A 23,227-nucleotide genomic window follows, 5' to 3' on the forward strand; every position below is an offset into this window, starting at 1 on the left:
TTGGCGGGTGATTAAAAAAGAACCTTTGAAATTAATTTTAACTTAATAACTAAGGAACTGCTAAAGAATATTGAAGTAAGCTGTTGAAAGATTTTGATTATACCTACCTATTAAATGTCCTGAAGAAAGGCTAGGTCAAGAGCACCCTAAACCGGCGAGCGTATATGAGGAATGTTATGAAAGTGAAGGAAGCGAGAGGTATGTCAGAATCGTAGCAAATGGAAATCCGTGGTCTCTGCCTACCCCTCCGGGAAATAGGTGTGATTATTATGAATGTATGTATGTATGTATATTAAATGTGTAATGATCAATAAAATGCGTGCTTCGAATTCGATAGCTAATGTAGTGCTTTACAATTTTGCTTGACATTTTACAATTTCATTATCATTATACATACCTATGGCGCCTTAAATCGACATAAGAAGATGGGTGTCAAACTTTAGGACATGACTTTTTCTTAGATTCATCTTGATTCAATTGATTTATTTTGGATTTACATGTAAGTACCTAATTTGAATAATGCACCCCTTTAGGTACATAATGAAAAAGTCTGTTAATTCACAAAAAATCGTGACATTTTCGTATCCCGGTTGCATTCCTGACAAACGGCTAAAATTCCTGATATGTCAGGAAAATTCCTGACGTCAGGTAACTCTAAACGCATACCGAGCGAGAAGCCTAATACTAAACGACTATTATTGCAATTAGCGATCATCAGTCCGCGTGAGGATTTAACGCTCCAGAGACTCAGTCATACCAAAACAAGATTCAGCAAGCTGAAGTGGGTGAAGTGACCTATCCACGGACGCTACATTGCCTGACACGCGTATTCGGGAAACGAGATAATCACAAGATCTAGAGACGATATAGAGATCAACTAGATTTACATTAGATATCGACTAGATGTGACTTGGATATCTAAGTCATAACTTGTCGAAATCGTTCAAGAGGACCTCCAGAATCGCGGAAACGTCAAATTTGACATATCTATCTTACAAATATCTTTAAATTATCGTAACTTGTTGAGGTCTAGTAGAGATCTAATTCATTTTCCGGATCGAGCCGTGAGGCGCGAGTATCATATCATCTCTCGACCTTGCCGGCTGGACCCACCGGAATGACATAGTCAATACGTGCGGAGCCGGTTCGGTTGCAGGTGCATAACGGCTGGCACCGAGCCGGGTTTGTTTCAAGATTTTCTTTTCAAAATAAATTGGGTTTAAGGAAACGTAAATTGAACCAGGTACATAGAACAACAAACGCAAGGCGACGCGCAAGTGTCCGGTATCCCATATCGAACGGGAAATAGAATAAAAATTTACAAGGCCCACATTTCACGGCCTGATTGCCTACAAATAAATCTCTCTTCCTTATTTCACTGTTGTTTAACGACGTCCACCCTTTTAGGATCGATGTATATGTAGTGTGATATCTTTCCACTGTTTACGTAATTTTATCCTTTTGTGTGTGGTGGTCAAAAAACGTGGGTCCTAACCTCGGTTGTGCTGTATAAATAAAGTAGAAAAATTACCGACTAAAATGAAAAAGATGAAATCAATTCTTGAATTCGGTTACAATTCGCTTCATACACAGACAAGAGGTTACGTTTTATACCGACTTAATTTTGTGACCAATATAAACTTATTTTTTGATGACAATTTATTTTCTTGATGAAGACAACCGTTAAGCGAACGTTGCAAAGGCAAAAGTTGACTAATATTCCCTACCCATTTCTGGAAAATATGAACTACGAATACTACCCACCCATTTGTGGAAAATACGAACACAGCTTTAAGGCTCCGTCACATTGGTGCGGTAGCGGAACCGACGCGGATTGCACGCGGTACCGCGCAATACAACTGGGAATACACAGAAAGTTTCATTACTAATGCCACTTGCATTGCTGAAGCGCGTTACCGCACCGCGTTCAATCAATCTTTTTTTAACGTTGGGGAAATGCGTTACTTACGTATGCCACCTAGCCCGGGGGAACCAGGAGCAATGACGGACTAACCAGTAATAGGACTACCGTCTAAAAACCACCAACGAATGCCGATTCCGCCTTGCAGAGGAGCGCCGCGGGATCACTATCAGCATTCGACTGCGTACGCGTTCAATCCGCCTTCTAATATACGCCGACCAAATGCGGAACCGACACGGAGCGGTCGCGGGTCGGAAGCGGCGCGGTCGCTCGCCCGTCACATATTGGCGAATATCTGAGGCAGAGAGGTTATGCTGCCTGCGCCTGCCTACCCGTATAAATAGTAGCCGTAAATAACTTACAACGCGGGTTCGCGATTAAAACGCTTTCAATTCGCTGACCGCGCTCAATGTGACATCACCGACTTTCTACCGCGATCGCTCCGGAACGCTTCCGCGTCAATATGACGGAGCCTAACATCAGCAATATTGCCAGAAATTCCATTATTCCTTCTTCTCATTCATCACCATTTTTCTTGACAAAGCGAAATAAGTCCATTATTTAACTCTAAAAGCTGAACGTGGATGAGTCACTTGTAATTTATTTTCATCATTCATTCCAAGATTGAGTCTTTTGTGAAAGGGACACCTGTCGAAAAATCGACACCAGGGTTCTTATTATTTATCGCTTCTATATGATACGTAAGTATCGAAAATTCGTTGTAATACTGTTATATAAAAAATGATAGGCCCCTTTCTATTCATTTCTAAGCTTTTATATAACGCTGAACTTTTGTGTCAGTGATGATAAGCGTAATAATTCAATACAACAGGTGTTTGAAGCCGATTGTACAGTGCGACATAAAATAGTAGACAATAAATGAGGGCGCCACTTTCTACGTTACTGTCACATTGTGAACGTAAAATGATTAAACATGGCAACACTTTAGTATGGTTTTGTTAGTTCCATTTTATTTAATTTCTAGAGTCAGACCAAGAAAAGTCTGCAGCGCATTTGATAGCCCACGCAGTGCAAGTATTATTTTAAACGTTAATTTCTATGAAATTATGACGTATAAGTAAATACTGGCACTGCGAGGGCTCTCAAAATCGCTGCAGACTCGTTTCGTTTCGTCTTGTAGCTTAACTCTACTATTTTATGTTGCACTGTAGATATTTTATCGATATTTTTTTTTACTGACCGTATAGTTTTAAGCAAATAGTTAAGCCATATTAATTTACTTAGATATAAACGATATTATACGTATAACCCAAGATAGGAGTGGAGTAGGCACATCATAATTCGCCATTCAATGTCCGAGCTTAATCATCAATTAATTGAAGAAAGATTGGATCTTAAAAGGTATAATCGGCAATAAAACAGTCATGAAATGAAACAATAGAGAGATTTTCGTTTACAGACTGAACTCGTTGCTTAATTGTTCCATAAAATTAAGATTTCCTATTTCTGATGATTCATTTCAAAAATGCGTGTTTTCTGTCGGTATCGTGTAACATGTAATATGCGTGTCAAAATTAAAACTGATATATTTTAATATAACAAACAACAACTCTTTCACGTCTTTCTAAAAATACACTGTGGATAAATGATGATCCTTAACTCGACTTCAAAACACTGGGTACCAGGCCGTGCCAACAACAATCCTCCATATTAACCAGCATTTATTATCCTGAAGTACCTACTTAACAAACTGGGTCTGCTTGTGCGATCCTGCTGTAGGCTGCTATTTAGGTCAAAATATTTATTTTACATAATTACCACGAAGCCAAAGGATTCTTTTATTTGTTTGTATTCGAATTTAAAACTGATGAACTGTACTGATATGATGGTCGTATTTGTCTACGTGACAGCGTGATAAAACGGTGTTCGTCCCTTTCTATCCCGCAGAGTTAAAAAGTGACAGTTATTTTATCACGTGGATAAATATATGGATAAAGCGATCCATAATAGGCTTGCTTATTTTGTCACCGAGTCGTACTATTTATAACCAGCAGGGTGACATAGACTCGTGCCGCTCACCATACAAAAATTATTACTAGATTTAATTTAGTTGTATGTATTTTTGATGGGTTAAAATTCACATTTATAGACGAGTCTATCGCGAATTTATTAATAAGGTAATAATACCTTTATTTGCCGACGTTTTTAGACACAGGTTTCACTGGTTTCAGGTACCAAAACGGGAAAGTTTTAAATACCGTAACATCGGGGTACTTTAGCCCAAGGGGGTTACTTTGTCCTAAAACGAAAAAAAGATTGAACTTCCCGTCACGCTGCACGTCAGAACCTATCGATGTATTTCGCGCTATTCATCGATAGATGACCGTATGGGGCGGTGGGTAGAAACAGTTTCACGTTAACAACGCTGATTGGTCAGTCCATAATTTCGGTCACAAGTGGTTACTACGCGATTTTATAATGTGCAAACTTTTTCTCGAAACAAAGAAAGCAAATAAGTTTAAGTGTTTGATTGTTATTAATCGTAACAGATATGTATCTAGGATCCTAATGTGGTATAAATCATAGAATTTAAGACATTATTGTGAGAATTATATGTTATTGAAAATCAAAGTATTCTTTGGCTATCGTTTTCGGGTTTCTTTAACCCATGGGTAAACATTTCCTTCACAGAGAGCAGCGACGCAGATATAGTCTCGCTTCATCTACTGAAGCTCTCATAACGGCACGACATCAATCTAATAACTAAGAAGACAATTTACTATTGACGCAGGTTATAAATCGCTATCCCAGGAACTACAGCCAGTGGTTCATCCTGTGCTGGAGCACAGGATGAACCACAGGCTCAGGTTTCAAAGACAGATTCTCTGGATTGTAATGGAATTAATGAAAACAAAGATAAAGAACATCTGCCGCATAAGTTTAATATCTTATATAATGATTATCAATTTTTAAGACTGATTTGTTACAGTCGACTGTTAACTAGGTGCCGACCTAGTAAAATAATTCTATAGGAAAACTATTTTTTCAAATGATAATTATAGTTATGCACGTTAACTATTTCTAATGATTATGATGGATAAGTGTAGAAGGTTTTTCTGATTGTTTTGGCAAAGTTTTTATTAAAAAAACCATGTTTAATAGATTTATTACTTTGCGTTGATTAGTTTGCTTTTTTAGTGTAATAAAAACAAATGAATCTTACTACTATGTCCTTATTTGATATACATGTGTATTGTGTAATAAATCTAAACAGCTTTCTTTGCGCTTTTATTGCAAACCGTTACGTTGTACTCAATGAAAAATCGAGGGCCAAAGAAACCCGCTTCAAAGTGCAACTTTGGCTCAAACTTTGCGAAAAATAAAAAAATATTTAGAGGTTGATTTATTAAGTTTTACGTATGTGCATGAGTTGATTATACCCACAGTTAAATACCTATGACTATAAAAGTGTCATAAAACGATTAAAATTGAAGTGCTCAAACGAAAAGTAAAAAGTATTTTGATTTTGGGACAAAGTACCCCGATGTTACGGTATTATATTGAATTTCATTTGATTGATTTTTTTTTATGAGACAAACGAAAACCTAGTTTGTTTTGGTAAATAAATAAATAAACGTCTAAGTAAGTACAGAAACGCTAGTCGATTTTGAAAATATCTCCTACAGACTCCAATTATGATGGAGCATTTTCTCTATAGTCATGAGTTTTCGCGAAAATTATGATACAAAAAAATTATATCCAACTTCAATAAGCCTTTTGTAATACACCAAAACCCTTGTATCCCTTTAAAACGACGTCGTAAAAGGCCCACTAAAATCCGTAATGAGGTCGCAGGCGTAAAAGGTCCAGCTCAGAATGGCATTTACAAATGATGTGAACCTTTTTAAGAGAAATTGGACTTCCGTTGTAACAGTTTTATTTGCTCTAATGGATTTTGGTTTAAAGAATTGCTGTTTTACTGGAGAATAGAATTGAGTACCTATTGTGTGATAAAGATGAATTGTTTTCTTTTTACAAGCTTTTATTTAGTTTCACCTGACCGTTGTCTGTCTGCCTGTCTATGTGTAATCAAATCTTGCAAGTTAAATTTGATCCACTTCCCGGTTTCCGATTGAGCTGAAATTTTTCATGCATGTATAAATCGGATGATAATGCAATATTATGGTTCCATCGAGCTGATCTGATGATGGAGACAGGAGGTGGCCATAGGAACTCTGTGATGAAACAACGTAACCTAATTGTGTTAGGGGTTTTTAGAATTGTCTCGATTAGTATTATATAGTTGTCTGTCGTAAGAAAGTACAGTCAGCGATAAAAGCTTGTACCAAAAACGAATTTTTGCCAAAAACTTATTTTATTTACACTTTACATACTCGTAGGTACTCGTAACTTCATAAGCACATGTTTTAAGTAGGTACTGAAGGTAACTTAAGTAATGAACGGCAGTGTTCACGCTAGTAGAGAGAATAGATAGTAAATTAAATGATTTTTCCTTAGATTTTACTTATACGGAGTGATATATATCTTTGACGCTAGTTAACAAACAAACCATATGTTTTTTTCCATACATTTAGAACAAATTATATTTGGAAATCATATTATATGTTCTATGGAATAATTGACACTTAAAATATCACTTAGTACCTACTATGACGTCAGTGTTCTATGGAACACATGGGAATCACTCACAAAGTTAGAAATCAGCCACTGGCAAAACGCCGCCTATAGTTTTTTGGGAAAACTAAAATGGAAGAACATTGCTTTCGTAAGGGTTACACGCGGTGTATGAAGTTACGCGAGTGTTACCTTGTGTTTTCGCCACCCTTCCAGAGATGGCGCCAGACTCATCGAAGGCTTAGTTGACTATCGATTCATTTAGTGTTTGAAGTTTTTAAAAGATGGCGCATCTTAAATCATGCATCAATAGTATGCTAATATTAGCAATATCTATGGCATTAATACGTAAATGTAAATACCTAAGCGGTCTAACCAGTGTTTTAGCAGGCGTGGCTCACTCCGCGATTTCGTCGCTTTGCTACAGGTAGCTAAAAGTACATCGGTTCGACCCCAATTTTGGGGTTTGCCATAAGCCGCGCGTGGCGCTGTCGCCACCTAGCGGCCATATCTGTGCTGATCGTGACAGACGCATTTTGTTAGAGAGTGAGTCTTCTGTACCTAGTACTATTATTTATTCTGTGGTTTTAGCTAATATTTTCGGTTAAAACTTACGTAGGTATAAAATTGTAAATTGCTGTTGCAAATGTGGTTCATAGGCGTACCCAGCATTTCTTAAAGAGTGGGGCAGAAGTGTGGTTACGTGCCTTAATTGTTCACACACCAGACCAGGGTGGGGCAAGTTGCCCCACTTGCCCCACCGTGCGTACGCCTATGATGTGGTTTCTTGATTTATCGTGACGGTAAAACTGTGGTACAACTTGACATGGTAATGAACCTTTTGCAATATAATCGATATAGTAGATACCTGTAGGTAACTTATAGTATTACAAATATGTGTAGGTACATACCACTACATAGAAAAATAAAACAAAGCAGGTATTTTTTAAGGAATTTATTTCATCAATTTCAAACTACATTTTCAAAATTACAATTGATTATAACTACGTTAAGCTATAATTTTTACCTAACTTTTGATCCGGACCTGCATCCTCATTTTTGAAAAAAAAATTTGACACGTTTTCAAAATTTTTCAAATTTAGAATTTAACAATATATCACTATCCTATCGTCCATTATGCGTTAACTACATAATATTTGAGAGCTAATAATAACCATGAGGGGAGCTAGGAAATCTTATTTATTTTTCTATAATAATAGTTAGGTAAGTAATTAATTTTCGTTTCTAAGAAAAACATCTAAGTTAAGATAGCTTCCGACCCATGGTATGCTAGGCTTACTTATTAACTATGATTAAAATCTACTTAGTTAAAATTAGTTGCACGCTTGCATAAGCTGCGCTGCGGTGGTTTAATGCTTACGTACATATATCGTGTAAAACTGTCTCACATACATCGAAATTCGCTCGTTCCCATACAAAACTACTGATTAGTACTACTATTACTATAGCTATAATTAAACCATTATTTAATAACAAAATAAATCTGTTAATAACGTAATTTAAGTTTCAAACAACGTATATTATTTCAAAATCAGGTACAAATTAAATAAATTAAGTCTAAGGTAACTGAAGCATTAAGAGGAAGAATATGAGATCGTTTTGATTTTCATCAATTTGACAGTCACTAACCACATAAAGAAGCCAACACACGGTTTCATAGCAAAAAAAAATAGAGAAGAAAACTGTAAATAGTAAATTACGTTTTTCAATTGTTTTGTTAGCGACTGAATAAAAGATTAAATTAAGTAATAAATATTAAGAGCTGTATTTAACTAAACATGCAACGTTTTTTGGCTTATCTTTTATCAAAATCACAGAAATAACTTTTAACATGGCGTCTACTGAATCTATACTACACGCCAGGTCATACCCGTGGCTCACGGCGTTCCTTGATCGGGCTCATACCGTGAATCATTCAAGGGCCCCATTTTGCCATAATCTACTTAAATCTAATACTTAACAAAAATATTAAATAAGTCAATGTGAAAGTTACATAACATGTGCAATCTTTTCTATAGTAAATACAGAATTTAAGTGCCGTTACATTACACTGGCGTAAGCTTACTATTAAATAAAATCCTTACAATACAGTTCTGGTTCACAAAGAAATGCATTTTCTCGAGTCCCTATCAATTATGTAGGTATCAGTCATACTACTGGAATAAAAATTGAGGCAGCCAAAAGCATAAACTTCCATTGAAAAAGCACACAAAATAATACTAAGTTTTAGTGCCTACTTTGGCTTCTACTAGCAGTTATACCAGTTATCATCGTTTTCAACCTGGCATCAACAAGATTGCGAAACTTGTTATCCGCACGTACGATCTACTACAGACACAGTGATCGTTTAATATTGACCTTCTCAGATGTATAAGAAAATACAACATTAGGTATAACATAAAAATACACGCACACACCTTCTCTTACATTTAAATGGAACAGATATATTTCCATTGAAATGCGGAGTTTCATTGCAAACGGATATTATTATTCAGTTTTAGGCCTTGATTAAAATATAAGTAAATATCGATAATTATATACATAACTGCACTTATTATAGCGTTGAATCAATAAATAGTTGTATACAGTATAATTGCGTAAATAGCTGTCGAATGATACGGTTATAGCATAACATATTTTTACTATAGTAAGGTTATCATATCAATTATCATTGTTTGCGTCAATCGTTTATCGAATTCAATAACTAAATTATACATGCTTAAGTTAACTGATACATAGCGCAATAAACAAAAGTAACTATTTCGTTACACATTAACATATTGAAATAATGCTGTCTGATTAATATGTGAATAACTAATTATAATATTCTTTGTACAAGTTGCCGCGATATGGGACTAGCATAAATAGCAGTGCTACTGAGACGCAAAATACACCTGTAGTATGTGCAATCGAAGAAATCACCGTCTTTCGAAACTTCTTTCGTAGCGCAGACTACACAATTCTGGGCATCAATTATACATGAAGCATTTTTGCCATATTAAATGATATTTATAATTACAATCTAATTCTTTGGTAATTTTCACTGGGTCCTTTTATCTTAAAAATACATTAAATAGCGTTGTGCTTCTTGCCACGGCAGTCAAAACGTAAAGGTTTAGGGACACTAAATATAAATATCCTCTCGTATCTGATTCCGTCAGATCAGGGTTACTTCTTAATAATCCTTCTTGATTATCCTCGAAGATTTTTCACAGCTTCTTTTATTTCCCGAAAGTCGAAGTGGCATGTTCACAGTAGAACAGCGGGTAAAGGTGTGGATAAGGCCATATGCTCCGCCCCTCGCACTGGCAGTCTTTGTGCGGTGACGTAGTGACGCATCAGGGCAGGGACGGTGGGGAAAGCCGTGGCTGCGCCGCCCAAGGTGTACCCCTCGGTATTACGGCAGATTCGCATATGCATGAAACCACGGGTTGACCTGTGAACAAAAATCGATGATTTCATTAGTATGTACATATAGTAAAGCAATAGGTACTTATGAAACTAACCGAAACAAAAAAGATAATTAATTTAGCATGTCATTTTGAGACAGAAGCACATACTAAATTTTCGATAGTGAATAGAATTGAGTGGATCAAACTAAATATAATATTGTAGTAGGTTACGACGACGACACGAGATAAAAAATTGACAAAACTGAAATGAAATATGATTATAAACTTACTTTAAACTTAACGAATAGTCGTGTTTTGCAGATTCACTGTTTCGTACTAGGAAAGCACCTTCATCTGCATCCCTTAGCAAACTTTCTGCTTCGACGCGCGTTAGCGTCCCGTGATACCACCTGAAATAAGAAAAAAATAAAAATTATTATTTTTTAAATTACTGTAGTATATTTAACTTCTAGGATTATTACAATAACCATAATTTTATTAAACTTACCCTTGTCTATCAAGCGGCAGCGTTGCGTCGACAAGATCTCTCGGTGGAATGATGGGTCCTAGGTTCAGATGCAACCCCTTAGAACAGCCAGAACCACTTCCACTGTCAAAGTTCAACGTCAATTTGTCTTTGTGCTTGTTACCTGAAATTAAAACAATAAATTTACTCTTAAAAACATAAGCAGGCCTTTATCCCTACTTAAGATTTAGTGTCGCATTATCTTTTCAAAACGTACCCTTAGCTGAACCACTAAACAAAATGCTCCATTTCGTTTAACGTCAAGTAACACGCGATGGTCCTTAATCCCAAACTTCTAACTCAACTGTACAGCTACAAATTGATCGTAGCGCGTAGGAAAAAGTTCCCTCAAAAAGCACTCAAGCAAATTAAATATTGGGAAAGCAGTGGCTAGAGAAGTTCGTGTGGAGCAATCTAAAGTCATACATCTTAATCGGCATAATGCGGTGGCAGTCAAAGCTACTTAATAGTAGCGATGGATGCAGGCCGACAGTCCCTCTTCGGGCCTTTGTGGCAAGATTGACAAGTAAATCTTTCTGACGTGATTGAATTACGGCAGTAAATTGACTCGGGATTTTTTTGGTAAATTCATAAAAGATTTATTTTGTGTAATAAAATATACTGACCTAGATTTAAGTCCTGGACGCTTTGACTGGAAGATGCATTTGAAATGACACTCCCAAAGTCATTGTTTAGCTGCAACGATTGTCCTCGCAATTTGCGGCGTAATTTAGGCATATCAAAAGGCAGCGATCTGAGATCTGCTTCAGCTTCAGCTCGTCGTCTTCTCAACTTCGGCATGTCGAATGGAAGATCAGAAAGATCTTGGTCCGGATCTTTACGCTCTTCTTCAGTATTACTGTTCTTGAAATTGATAAATGTGTTTCTTGAGTCGACACCTTCTCGGGAGTGAATTGATATACCACTATCAGATCCTTGTATTTCGGCGTCACCGGCCGTTGTCGAATGTCGGAAAGTAAGATTTAGTAGATTCCGGTTTTGTAGTGCTCGCCTTTTAGGCTTTGCTACAATTTCAACAGTCGTCTGAATTGTATTTCCAGTTTCAATGTCCTCGGGAGATACTTTTTGAGAGTTGTTGTTTCTATTGTTATCGGAAGTTTCGGACGCAGGTTCTTGCGATGATTTGTCCGATATAGGACTAAGAATATGGAGTTTGTTAGTGTGATGTCCAAACCCCGACAGTTGCATATGATGCGATTTTGTAAATGGGACATTGCCGGAATCTGAACTATGTGAACTTAGAGAAGACGACCGTCGACTTTCTGAACTGCTACTGCTCCTGTCTTCGCTAGTGCTACTCCTAAGGGATTCCATACTTCCGCCGCTACTGCTAGTTGCCATACTTTCGGTGCTTGAGTATTTGCGCCTCGGACGTGGAGCCCCGGGCCTGCCTTTGAATTCCATTATAGGACCGACCCCCTTTGGCCCTGTATGTCGATTCAGTTCCGGTGTGTCAGAATCGGAAGTGGGTCGGCCCTTAATCTCTAAAAAAATACCGTCCTTCGATTGCCCCCTCTCGTCATCAGTGTCGCGAGATTCGCGACCAGCGCTTAAGCGTTGCGCAGCGTCCAGTTCAGTGGACGCAGAACCCTTTAAATCGACCATGCTAGCGTCGCTGCTTGTTGGTGTTTCTCGTGCTCGTAAAGATTTAACAGGTAACCGTAAATCCTTCAGTCGTGGATGCGCTGGTTGCGACTGCGGCAAGTTCGGGGCACTTTTGATGCTATTCATGGCGGAACCGTCTTTTTGCTGAAATTTTGTAGGCAGGGGAGCGGTTGACGGAGGTGACGGCGTGTAACCACGTAGTGGTAATTGAGAAGTTGAAGCGTTGCGGTCTTCCTCATCAATGTGTATTTTTTCAAGCTCTTCCGACAAAGCTGACGCATTGTTTTCGTTTTCTCTTTTCTGACGAATAGTGGGAATCTTTGATCGACGGACACTATCAGTTTTCATTGTAACTTTACGGCGGCCTTTATAATCTGGTTCACCACGTTCTACAGCCTCAAAGGCGGACGATGCAGAAGATATGACTTTCCTGTCCTCAGCTTGTAAAAGTGCAGGATGGTTGCTGACGCGATCAAAATCATCCAAGTCATCGTCTGAGCGTGCGATTTTACAGTCAAAAGCTGTTTCGTAAATTTGGCGGGTGGTCATCTCTTGCGGCCAGCGTGGCAGCGGCGCCGGCACGTAAAAGACGCTACGAGAAGGTCGGTGCTCCTCTACATCTTCAGGCGCGGCGCACGCGCAGCCGGCCGCGTCACGCCCACGGCGCCTTGGCGGCATCCACGCGCTCTCACCCGACGAAGATGATGACCGCTCTAGCTCACGAAAGCCATCCTCAGCTACTGAGAATCGCTTGGGCAAATTAGGGCGCGCAGCGACGTGCGGGGCGTCTAAGCTGGCGGATTTTCTATACCGCGGGCCGCGGGATGAAGAAGTTGTGGACGCCGTTGGGGCAGACGGAGCCGGTGGCGGAGGAGCAGACGTTTTGAACAGGTCGCCGTAGTAATAAGGACTAGGGTTCCTACGCGGCGCGTTAGCGTATCTCGGGTCTGAGCGACCGCTATCGGGAGAATGCAGAGAAGGCGCTGTTGCGAAAGGATCGAATTCACCGAATTCGTCTTCCTCTCCGTCCGTCGATGACGATGGATCTTCAGATGATGATTCTGAAACAATTGAAAATATTTTTATAGTGTAACTAATACCCTTTGGACACCAGCAGGTATAAAAAACTATTTATAATTTTATGTGAATATTCACATAAAATTATAAATAGTTTTTGCTATATAGCAATCTAGAAACCAAATGGCGCTCGTTCAAAGCTCTAAAGAGTATTTCCCAGGTACCTAAACTAAGGCCGGTAACAAGGCAGACGCAAATGGTCGACCGCTGTCTGAGGTCGTTTCGTCTCAAGTGCCATCATTTAAATGAGCACGCCAGTGCCTTTCCTCTCGAGAGCCAAACCGATTGTAAGAGAAGTAAAATATTTCATATTATATTTTATCATTACTTTTCGTATTTTTCGTTATCGTCTATTTGCATTCTTGCTAAATGTAACAAGTCATGGAAAAATTACTATAAGAAAATTTCAGATAGCGTTACAATAATATATTTCAACCATTTTCATGGAAACGAAGGGGCTTTTACATTTTTACAAAGTTAGTTCGTTAATGCAAGTCTCACTCACTCGTACCGCAAAGCTAATGTTATTTGAAAAGCACCGGGAAATACCCTAATGAGAGTTCCTTGCTTCTCACAACAAAGGGAACATTTTCAATGCATCTTGAGCAAAAAAAACGCTTAGATTTATAAAGCCTTGAAACTGGAAGGATACGACTGACTGACTGACTGACTGGAAGGGTTGACTGTAGCGTCATGGGACGATTCGTATTCGAATACCGTAACATGCTTTCGTTTTTAGTAAACTATATTCCTAGGATTTACGAGTAAACAACCCTTTCGGTTTTGCATTTAAGAATGAGTTAGTAACATTTTACCTGATTTCCACATTTAGTGATTCATATCGTATCAACAACAGATAGTTAAGTAGGTTTGATATCAAAGTATCGATAAGCTATTCCAAGGTTTATAAATCAACATCATCATCATCATCATTTCAGCCTATATACGTCCCACTGCTGAGCACAGGCCTCCTCTCATGCGCGAGAGGGTTTGGGCTATAGTCCCCACGCTAGCCCAATGCGGATTGGGGACTTCACATACACCTTTGAATTTTTTCGCAAATGTATGCAGGTTTCCTCACGATGTTTTTCCTTCACCGAAAAGCTAGTGGTAAATATCAAATAATATTTCGTACATAAGTTCCGAAAAACTCATTGGTACGAGCCAGGATTTGAACCCGCGACCTCAACGCGATAAATCAACAAGTTACATCAAACAGTGTAAATGATATTGATAATAATGCAAAGATTGTCTGATATTTGATTGCGCGTATTCCTACATAGGTAAATTTACTCCACACTTATCAGATGCCTACACCACGATTTGGAACTAATTTTTAGCGCAGTACCCCAGTCGTTGCACAAACTATGCAATATAGAGCAGATTCTTGCAAGTTCCTTGAGACTTTTCCTTTTTTAGGTCCCACACACTCACATTTCGAGTGCTGTGTCCTATCTCATCTCCGTAGGGACAAAGGCCTTTTCTTCCGGCGTACAATCGCGCCGCAGTCTAGTTACTGTATTGTTCTCCGGAGTGTATCTAGCTTTACTCGCCACGAGATAAAAGAGAAAATATTGCAATGACCAAGCCATTATGAGGCTCTGATTTTTTTTTTGTAACTTTGGTTATACGTCATTATTATCGTTAACCACGTTTAGCTATTTCTTGATAGATTTTATTACATTACTTAGGCGTAACATAAAGTCAACTAAACACTAAACCAGGACTTGACGATAGTGAGGGAACCTAGACTGAATTCATAATTGATCGAAATTACACTATTTTAGCAGTTTATTTGCTGCTATTGCTGTGTCTACATTTTTATTTATTTATTTATTTAGATATTTAATTCAGGCAACAAGGCCCATATTACAAATACCTTACAGACTAACATACATATGTATTTTATAAACTTAAAACTAAACACTATTACACATTACATTACATCACGTTACATTTGTCTACAGGCTTTATAAAAGCATATTAAGTAGCAAACCGCACCAGAGTATTTTTTCATTAGCTAAAGAACGGTCGCGCAAGTTTGATACCACTATTACCGGGTAACAATTGCAAGTTTTAATCAGCCCTATTGTCGTTCTTCGGTCTAGTATAGTCTAGACTGGAAAAATGTCCCGGACGTAATAAGCGGAGGCTTTTGATTGCGGTCTGTTACTCGTTGGAGCCAACTTTTTACCATTGACGTCATGCGGATGAATAGATTGCTTTATGGAGATTTTATATTTCTTTTTTTATGCTTGACTATAGGCTTCACTTATATTTACAGACCTAGCTCTGGCTCTATAAGCCGGAGAGATATCATAAGCCAGAAATTATTTGACGGATATGTTAGATCGTCGAAGCGTTTAAATTCATAAAAACCCTAATTTATATTCAACATGGCGTAAAGTAGGAATTTTCCTTAACAATCACACACGTAACCGCCAACCTCTAACCTTTCTGGGGTTCAGAAAGACATTTGGCACGTAAATCGCGGCAATTTAACAAATTTTCTCGCGACGGGTGTCGGTCATCCACGCGGAAAAGCAATTACGACACGTAATGACGTCACTTAAACTCCCTACGGCGCTAATAGACAATTTGCCCAGTGGGTCTATTTTCGAATGTGCTGTCGATGTATAAAGATTTGATCGGAAAAGTATTGGTTGCCTTGCGGGCTCCAACTCACTGAAATCGGTAAAATTATGACAAAATGGTAACTAGATTTAATTTGAATCCAATTAAATGATTTCTTATAGCTGAGCTGTTGCTATTGCGTTGTTACGCAACGGTCCGATTATATAGCACCGTTGTCAACAAGAAATACAATGAGACGATATTTCGAATTAAATTGTATCCCTGCTCAGCAACTGTCATTGTCAGTTTTTTAAATCACTGTTGAAATGATTCCAAATTTAAATCATTTCCGACAGCAAACAAGTGGCATATGAGAGGTTTTGTTACAAATCCAGCTCGTAGCGTCTCGCGCCAAAGCGTCCTTTTTCTACAATTTTTACAGATTCGCGTTAAGTCTACTGTAAATCTTAACTAACTTCATAATTAAATTCAAAGAAGTTTCGAAACATCAATACAGAAAAACATCTTTGCCAATCAAAGCTAGCACATTCAATGTGTTTATGTTTACCTACCTATACACTTTAGTATTAATATGAATTTAGTTAGCTTTGCAAGAACTGTGTAACTTACCAGATTCGTAGTAAGGTTGTGAGCGATGTCTGGGCTGTCGCTCGTGCCTCAGCGGCGCCGACGGGGCCGGCTCTGGCGGTGACTCGGCTGAGCCTTCTGGCGCGCTCTCAGGGCTTCTCCTGGACACGCCAGGAGCCGACAAATCAAAGTCTGTCCGCCTGGCCGATTCGTAGTCAGCCCGTCTTCGAGCTGACTCCGCGTCAAATTCTACGCGTCTGCCGGAGTCCCCGTCGAACTCTCTGCCAGGGTATCGTCGTCCGGATTCGTAGTCGTAGGGACGACGGCAAGAATCGAAGTCGTAGTTGCTACGGCGTGTGTCGTAGCGCCATCTGGCGGAGTCGGGGGAACGGCGTTGTTCGCGTGAGCGGCGGTTGCGCTGCGGCGACCGGCGCGCTGTGTCGCGAGGCGTGCAATACGCCTCTATAAACTCAACCTGTAACAATCATAAAGACATTTGAATATTTATGGCACCTCTAAATACATATACGGATTATTGGTGTATTCTTAATAAGATAGTTAAGGAAGTGACATATATTGTTGCAATCTGCATATAGCAGTAACAACTAACGTTCGTTAAAATTTACTATCTGGCAACCTTCCTAGTAATTGCATACCAAACCACTATTAGCAAGAAAACCCTCTATCATGACGGTCGATTATGTGGCATAGTAAAGTGGTAATAAAATGCAGCGGTCACATATCCGCCCGGAACGGTCGGTTAGCCCTCCCCTCCCGTCATTACCACGGGTCGGTTTATGGGGACGGGTATAAAGAATATTATGAGATATTGTACTAGCATTGACGATACGATGAGGTGATAACATTCCAAGGGACGGTGCCAAATTTAGTCCGTACCAAGACAAATTGTTATGGCGCCTTGTTTTGTTATGACCGCTGGAAGAGCGGAGTTGGGATCATATTACGAAATATAGAGTGAAATGAATTTCCATACTGTTACCAACTATTCAATGCATTGCTACAAAATTGAATAGATACACTACACCTAACGTAAACATTAAATGTTTGTTGATTCATGATCAGCATTGTCAACATCATCATAATTTATAACAAGTTATTTTTCAACAATCGAATTATTTACGAATTCCGACGATGATGCTTTATATTTCCAAAACATCTTTTGAATCTGGACTGAATAATGAGACTATTACTTTTCAGCGGGTCCACATTTACTTTCCATGTGGCTACACTTTCCAAATCACATGTATCCTGGAATCTGTTTAAACGGGATGATATCTGTTTAAGCCGGGGGTGTTTTTGGGCCATTAGAGCCCGTGATGAGTCCCCGCTTCCGCGCCCCCGGCCACGAACCATAGGGCTATCATTAAGGACGAAATTAGTAACAGCTCCGCAGGATCCATCTTGGTGCGTAAACAACTTGAGTGTTTACACACCTATTAATGCATTATGGTGAAACATTTTATGTCACACGGTAATGGCGTTAACAGGTTTAGATAGGTAGATGTTGCCTTCAATGGGCATTTAGAACATTCACAATATAAGAATAGGTAGAAATAGAAAGATTGCGGTCAACTTTTTACGTTGTATTAAAGCAATGTCCACTGCCTAATAAAGAAATGCACTGAAAACTGTAATCGGTTTTTAATTAATAGTTTTGTCTGGCTCAAATTTTTGGTCGCGTATGAGTAGAATCATACTCACACACACACACACACACACACACACACACACACACACACACACACACACACGCACACACACACACACGCACACACTTAATAATAATAAAAATGTATATTTTAGCTTAAGTTAGTGTAAGGTAGTTTTTAGATTAGATTACACTAAACTAAATCAAATTTTAAATGTATAACGAATAAATTGTTAGAACAAAAATGTTAGCTGGGAAGAGCGGGGTCTCCTGTCACAGGTATAATTATACTTACTAGGAGACTCCATTAACTGTATTGTTAAAACGAAACCTTTACCTAAATATATAATTTTTCATTTTAATTTTTTCATTTTTCATGATTTTTTAATAACCTTGAGTGTTTTAGCCTGCATTTAGCAATAACCAGTTAATGTACCTAGATAGAAAATAAAATTAATTTATCTACATTTTGAGCTTACATTTAATAATATCTCGGGTTTTTATCTGATTTCAAATATCATTTTACAAAAATTCATGTATTAAAGAAGGTTTACACCGAGTCATTTCTTAAAACGCCAGCTATAAATACAAAAGGTAAAGAAAATATACGCATTGACAAAATCAGTATACCTACGCATTAACGTCAAGTAGGTATATAAAAGTCGTAGCTCAAAAAGAGAAAGGGATGGGATCCGGTCTGCCCTCAGGGCCGAAGAACTCTTTATTCAAACTTTTACTATAAGGGCCCGCTTCATCTGGCGCATTGTTTAACGATCCGCCGTTATGCATGAAAATTATTTTACATAATTAAACGACGAGCAACCCTCGCCCTGATTTCCGATGTCTACAGAGGTTTGCTCTTTATTTGCATATTTTGCACCGCTGTAATTAAACGATCTCTCAAAATTGCGGAATGATCATTCTTTTTTCCAAACAGTTCTGTAGACTATGAATATGGCATTGATTTTGATGTTTTATCATCACTATCATCAGCGATGGGCACGGACGGTGCCACATCGCGGGTTTCCGAGTAGAAATCTTATTCAAAAACTCTTAAAAAAACTTCTTTATAAGAACACTAGAATTAGGTACGTTTTAGAAACAAGATCATTTGAGTCATTTGACATTTTGTGGCATTTGAGTCATGACCATATTATTATTAAGATTTTATTAAATAAAATAAAATAAATAAATACAAATACATATGTATGTGTATATAATAAAGCTCAATTCAAAGCTCAAAATCTGCTTGTCCCCAACTAAGCGCAGTTAATCGTTTAAGCAGGCAACCCGCTCCTCTGTATAAGATAGACCACCTAACGCCATGCAAATTATGTACTCTGGTCCAAATAGACGAACATTTTATTTACCGATTCAAATCAATGCCGCCATTCGGCCGTAAGGGTTAACTTTGAAAGGGATCAAATTGAATTCAGCTGAAGCTCGCATGCTCCCGTCTGTCCATTCATCAATTGTATGGCATAAAGGGGGAATAGTAGACAACAACTCACTTCCTGCGTACTATTCCATTAGATTGTACATATGTAAGCAAACACGATTTCTCTATCGGTAATTAATATAACTTTAGATAGATTTTAATGTAGAAATAAGCAGAAGGTCGTCAGTCGACAGAGATACTTCGTGTCACCATCAGTTCCGGTTTATTTTATAGGGGCTGTATATTATCTTTACCTTCCTGTTGGTAACTACTGTTATCAAGATATTAATGTAGATATATTTTTATTATATGATGGGAAATGTGTCATCATACTATGCGCCCTTTAGTAAGTAATCTGTTTGCTTCTTTTTCCATTAATCATAGTTTATTCGATCTTATCAGGTTTCACTTGCTTATTCATTATAGTGCAGATTAAACTTCAGATTCAATTATGTAAGAACTTTTGAATTTCGCTGAATAATTATACCCACATTTTGGTCAATTGAAAAATGTTGAGACATTCTAACGCCTCGTCCTCTGTGATATATTTCTTTTAGACTACTTCCCTTTTATTTTAATTAAATTCGACGAGTGAGGACAGACGGAACGGCGCAAAAACAGCAATAATACCGGCCTTGTGGCGGACTGAAGCTCTCTCTTAGTAACAGAGATGTATAAGTCACATGGAACCTATCAACATACGCTCTTTTTGTTTAATAAAAGTGAATGAGGATACAGCGATCGATACCTAATTAAATGTTATAGTCTCTATCAAACTGTAAACCGATGGAGATTTATAGCTAGCTGATTGACTTCTCAGAAATATCTCACAGTATCAATAACCACGCAGATCCTGTTGAATTCTAACCATCATCGTATGACTCAGCGAACTTCTCAGGCCTAAGTATTTGGTGTCATTTAAAATATTTTAAGAGATAACGTCTTATCTTACCCCTAGTGTCGACTTAACTCACAACAATGGTAGTGTGATCTCCAAACATTATTTCAAAGGTTCGGCAAAAAAAATCCGAATAAGTACACCTGTACCGGAAATTTGTTTGTAATTTGTAGTTATCAAAAACTTATTATCAGTAAGCATGACAATGTTAATCGATGATTCAATTTTGATAACGAGAGCAGCAAGATCATATGTAAGTACCGAGAACGAAAAACAAAGAGATATTTCTACTTACATATGTAAATTTATTCATTTCCGCTACCCAAAGGTTGTTTGGAAGAGATCGCTTTTTAGCGATAAGACCGCCTGTTGTTTACCTCTGCTTGTGTTTCTGTTTTCTTTTGTATTGAGGTGTGCAATAAAGAGTATTTGTATTGTAATATTTACTGATGTAAATATGTAATACATAATGATCCAAGGAAGTCCATATAAACTATTCCGGGTTCGCCCGCGTGAGTAATCCGAAGAGCATGAAGGATATGGGACAAGCTTCAGACGCCGGCGGTGAGTCAGACGGTATTAATATCGGAGACACGCCTCCAGGGATACCGGCTAAAATAGCTCCAGCGTCGCGTGACTCCAATAATCATTGTTTACTTTCTAAATCTCGTATTTGAAAACCATTACGGGACAGAAAACAGCCGTATTCCAACTTGTATAAAAACTATTTTAGTATCAAACGATCGCATGAAATAAGAATTTGAGAGAGCGAACGGAGTATACGGCGCGTTTCATAGGTCGTTGATTTAACGGCAAAAATATTCCTAACAATTGCGTCGGTATTTTAGCACGTGACCTAGTTGAGTCATTGTATTTTGGTGTTATATTATTTTGTTTGAGACTATAGTTGTATCTTCAAGGATGCATTCATCATTCTTAGGCAAATGCCTGTCATTAAGATAATTATGTTCCAGAAATCTAATTTCACAGATAACCAATTATTTTACGCTCAAACAAATATGCCTACAAGTAAAAACAGAATTAAGTAGGTACCTACAGATTAAAATTACTTTCAGCGGCAAAAGTTTCAATCAATGTAAATATACTTAACTCAATCACTTTATTAGAATCCCCCGGCCATCATCTTAATTAGCGGGGCTTTTAGCAGATGTTTTGTGAATTTACATTTATTGTGTGACTCACTTGACATACCTCCTCTGTTTACAATAACAACGACGGCAAAAAAAGATTGTAATGTAATCTTATGTGAGTTTCACACTTCGCGTGCTACAAGATTTATGATCGATAGGCATATGTATTTTAGAGGTGGAACTGGTGGAAGATTCCTCAGAAATCTTAAATTGACATTTGTGGTTATTAAGAGGCATAAGTGCTCTTGCGGATAAAGTATGACATAAGCATAAGCCCATAATGTTCTGAGGTTGTGTGTTGGAAGCCCTGAGAATGTTTCTGACGTAAGATGTGTCAATGGTAATTAATCATAATCAAATGGATTGTCATTGCACATAACTATAATACTAAATTTTTTAGTGACTGATCTTAGATATTAAATATTATTATATCTTTGATTAGGTTTAGTATAAAAGAACTTGTTTAATTTAATGTTTATAGCTATGACGCTTTTTTGGAAGGGTTTCCACGGAAGACCAGCGTCAACGTATTCAATAGGTACCTTGATACCAAGCTGAATGTACCTAAACCTTTTCAGTGACGTTTTTAAGTTTTTTTGTGACATATTTTTGTTAAGTTTCCGTTGTTAAAGCGTCCTGAGTACATTTTATTTCACAGTATGAGACACTGTATACCTACAGATTGCTAGAATTTGATGAAAATGGGGGTCTAGACAACTGCTATCAGTCTGGCCACTCCCACCCCGTCAGATCACGTTCCGCAAACTACAGACCGCAAACAGGTACAGCTTTTTATTATTTTCACTTTCGTAGGCTTCACGTACGTGCTTTCATTCCGGGGTTGGTGAAAATCCCTGTCAACTGTCTCGGCATTATTTTCATGATAAAATAATATAATGGCTAAAGCATATTTCGAAACATGATAATATTTAATTATTTATTAATACAAAATTTTGTGATACTTGTGAGGTACAATCGTGCGTGTTTTAGCAGAGCCTTCCGTGTCATGAGATGCTACACTGAACGCATAGAGCGTTTTCATAAACAGGGCTAATTTTTACTTGGATATTTTAAGTAAAAGTTAAAATTATACTCCCATTCAAAGACGTATTTTAGTATACGTAGAGGTTAATTAAAATCATACCAACTCTCTAAAACATTATAAATGAGACCCTCATAGACCATTAGCCTGCATTTCCTGCTCACTTGACTAGGCTAGACAAACAATTGTTGCAAATGACAAAACAAGAGGAGGAAATAAGCTTAATTACTAAGTTGCCAGTCCGAGCCGAAGGGCCGAGGGCTTCCTTGAGGAGGCCCTTGTGAATGTTTCAATGAGGAAGTATGCAATTACGGAAGAAATTTACACACTTCCTTAAAAGGTCGTTGAACGTACTTAAATTTAGCATTTAAATCTTAAGCCGATCCAAAAATAGAACACGATTTGGGCAGACGACAAAAAACAACAATGACTAGACAAGTAGACACCTCATAACAACATAGGTTCATTGTTATGTTGATGAAAGGCAGGGATCAAATTAGTTCCTTTTCTTATCCGTTGTTCGTCTGTCAGTGCCCGCACACTTTGAAAGGAGAGAAGTTTGAATGTATCATTCAGTGCTAAGTTATACCAGAGGGCCGGATGGAGCACAGATAAATCTTTGTCATAAGGGCCCTCGCTTCCTTAGAATTCGCTTAGAAGTCTTAGAACTTTGTTAGGTCACGTCTTCTTTTTTTTACAACAAATTAG

General features: G+C 38.0%; 1 protein-coding gene across 2 annotated transcripts in view; it reads right to left on the bottom strand.

The window, feature by feature from the left end:
* Positions 1-7,457: 7,457 nt before the first annotated feature.
* Positions 7,458-23,227, bottom strand: part of LOC134669623 (uncharacterized) — a 233,986-nt gene continuing 218,216 nt past the window's right edge. For both annotated transcript variants that reach the window (XM_063527279.1, XM_063527281.1), the window contains 5 exons: positions 16,364-16,796; positions 11,083-13,143; positions 10,439-10,580; positions 10,221-10,340; positions 7,458-9,974 (listed from right to left, as the gene is read on the bottom strand). In XM_063527279.1, coding sequence (XP_063383349.1) covers positions 9,788-9,974; positions 10,221-10,340; positions 10,439-10,580; positions 11,083-13,143; positions 16,364-16,796 — 2,943 coding nt within the window. In that variant the 3' untranslated portion in view covers positions 7,458-9,787. The remainder of the gene's footprint in view (positions 9,975-10,220; positions 10,341-10,438; positions 10,581-11,082; positions 13,144-16,363; positions 16,797-23,227) is intronic.

The sequence above is a fragment of the Cydia fagiglandana genome, chromosome 12 (genome assembly GCF_963556715.1).
Source record: "Cydia fagiglandana chromosome 12, ilCydFagi1.1, whole genome shotgun sequence".
Taxonomy (NCBI): Eukaryota; Metazoa; Arthropoda; class Insecta; order Lepidoptera; family Tortricidae; genus Cydia; species Cydia fagiglandana.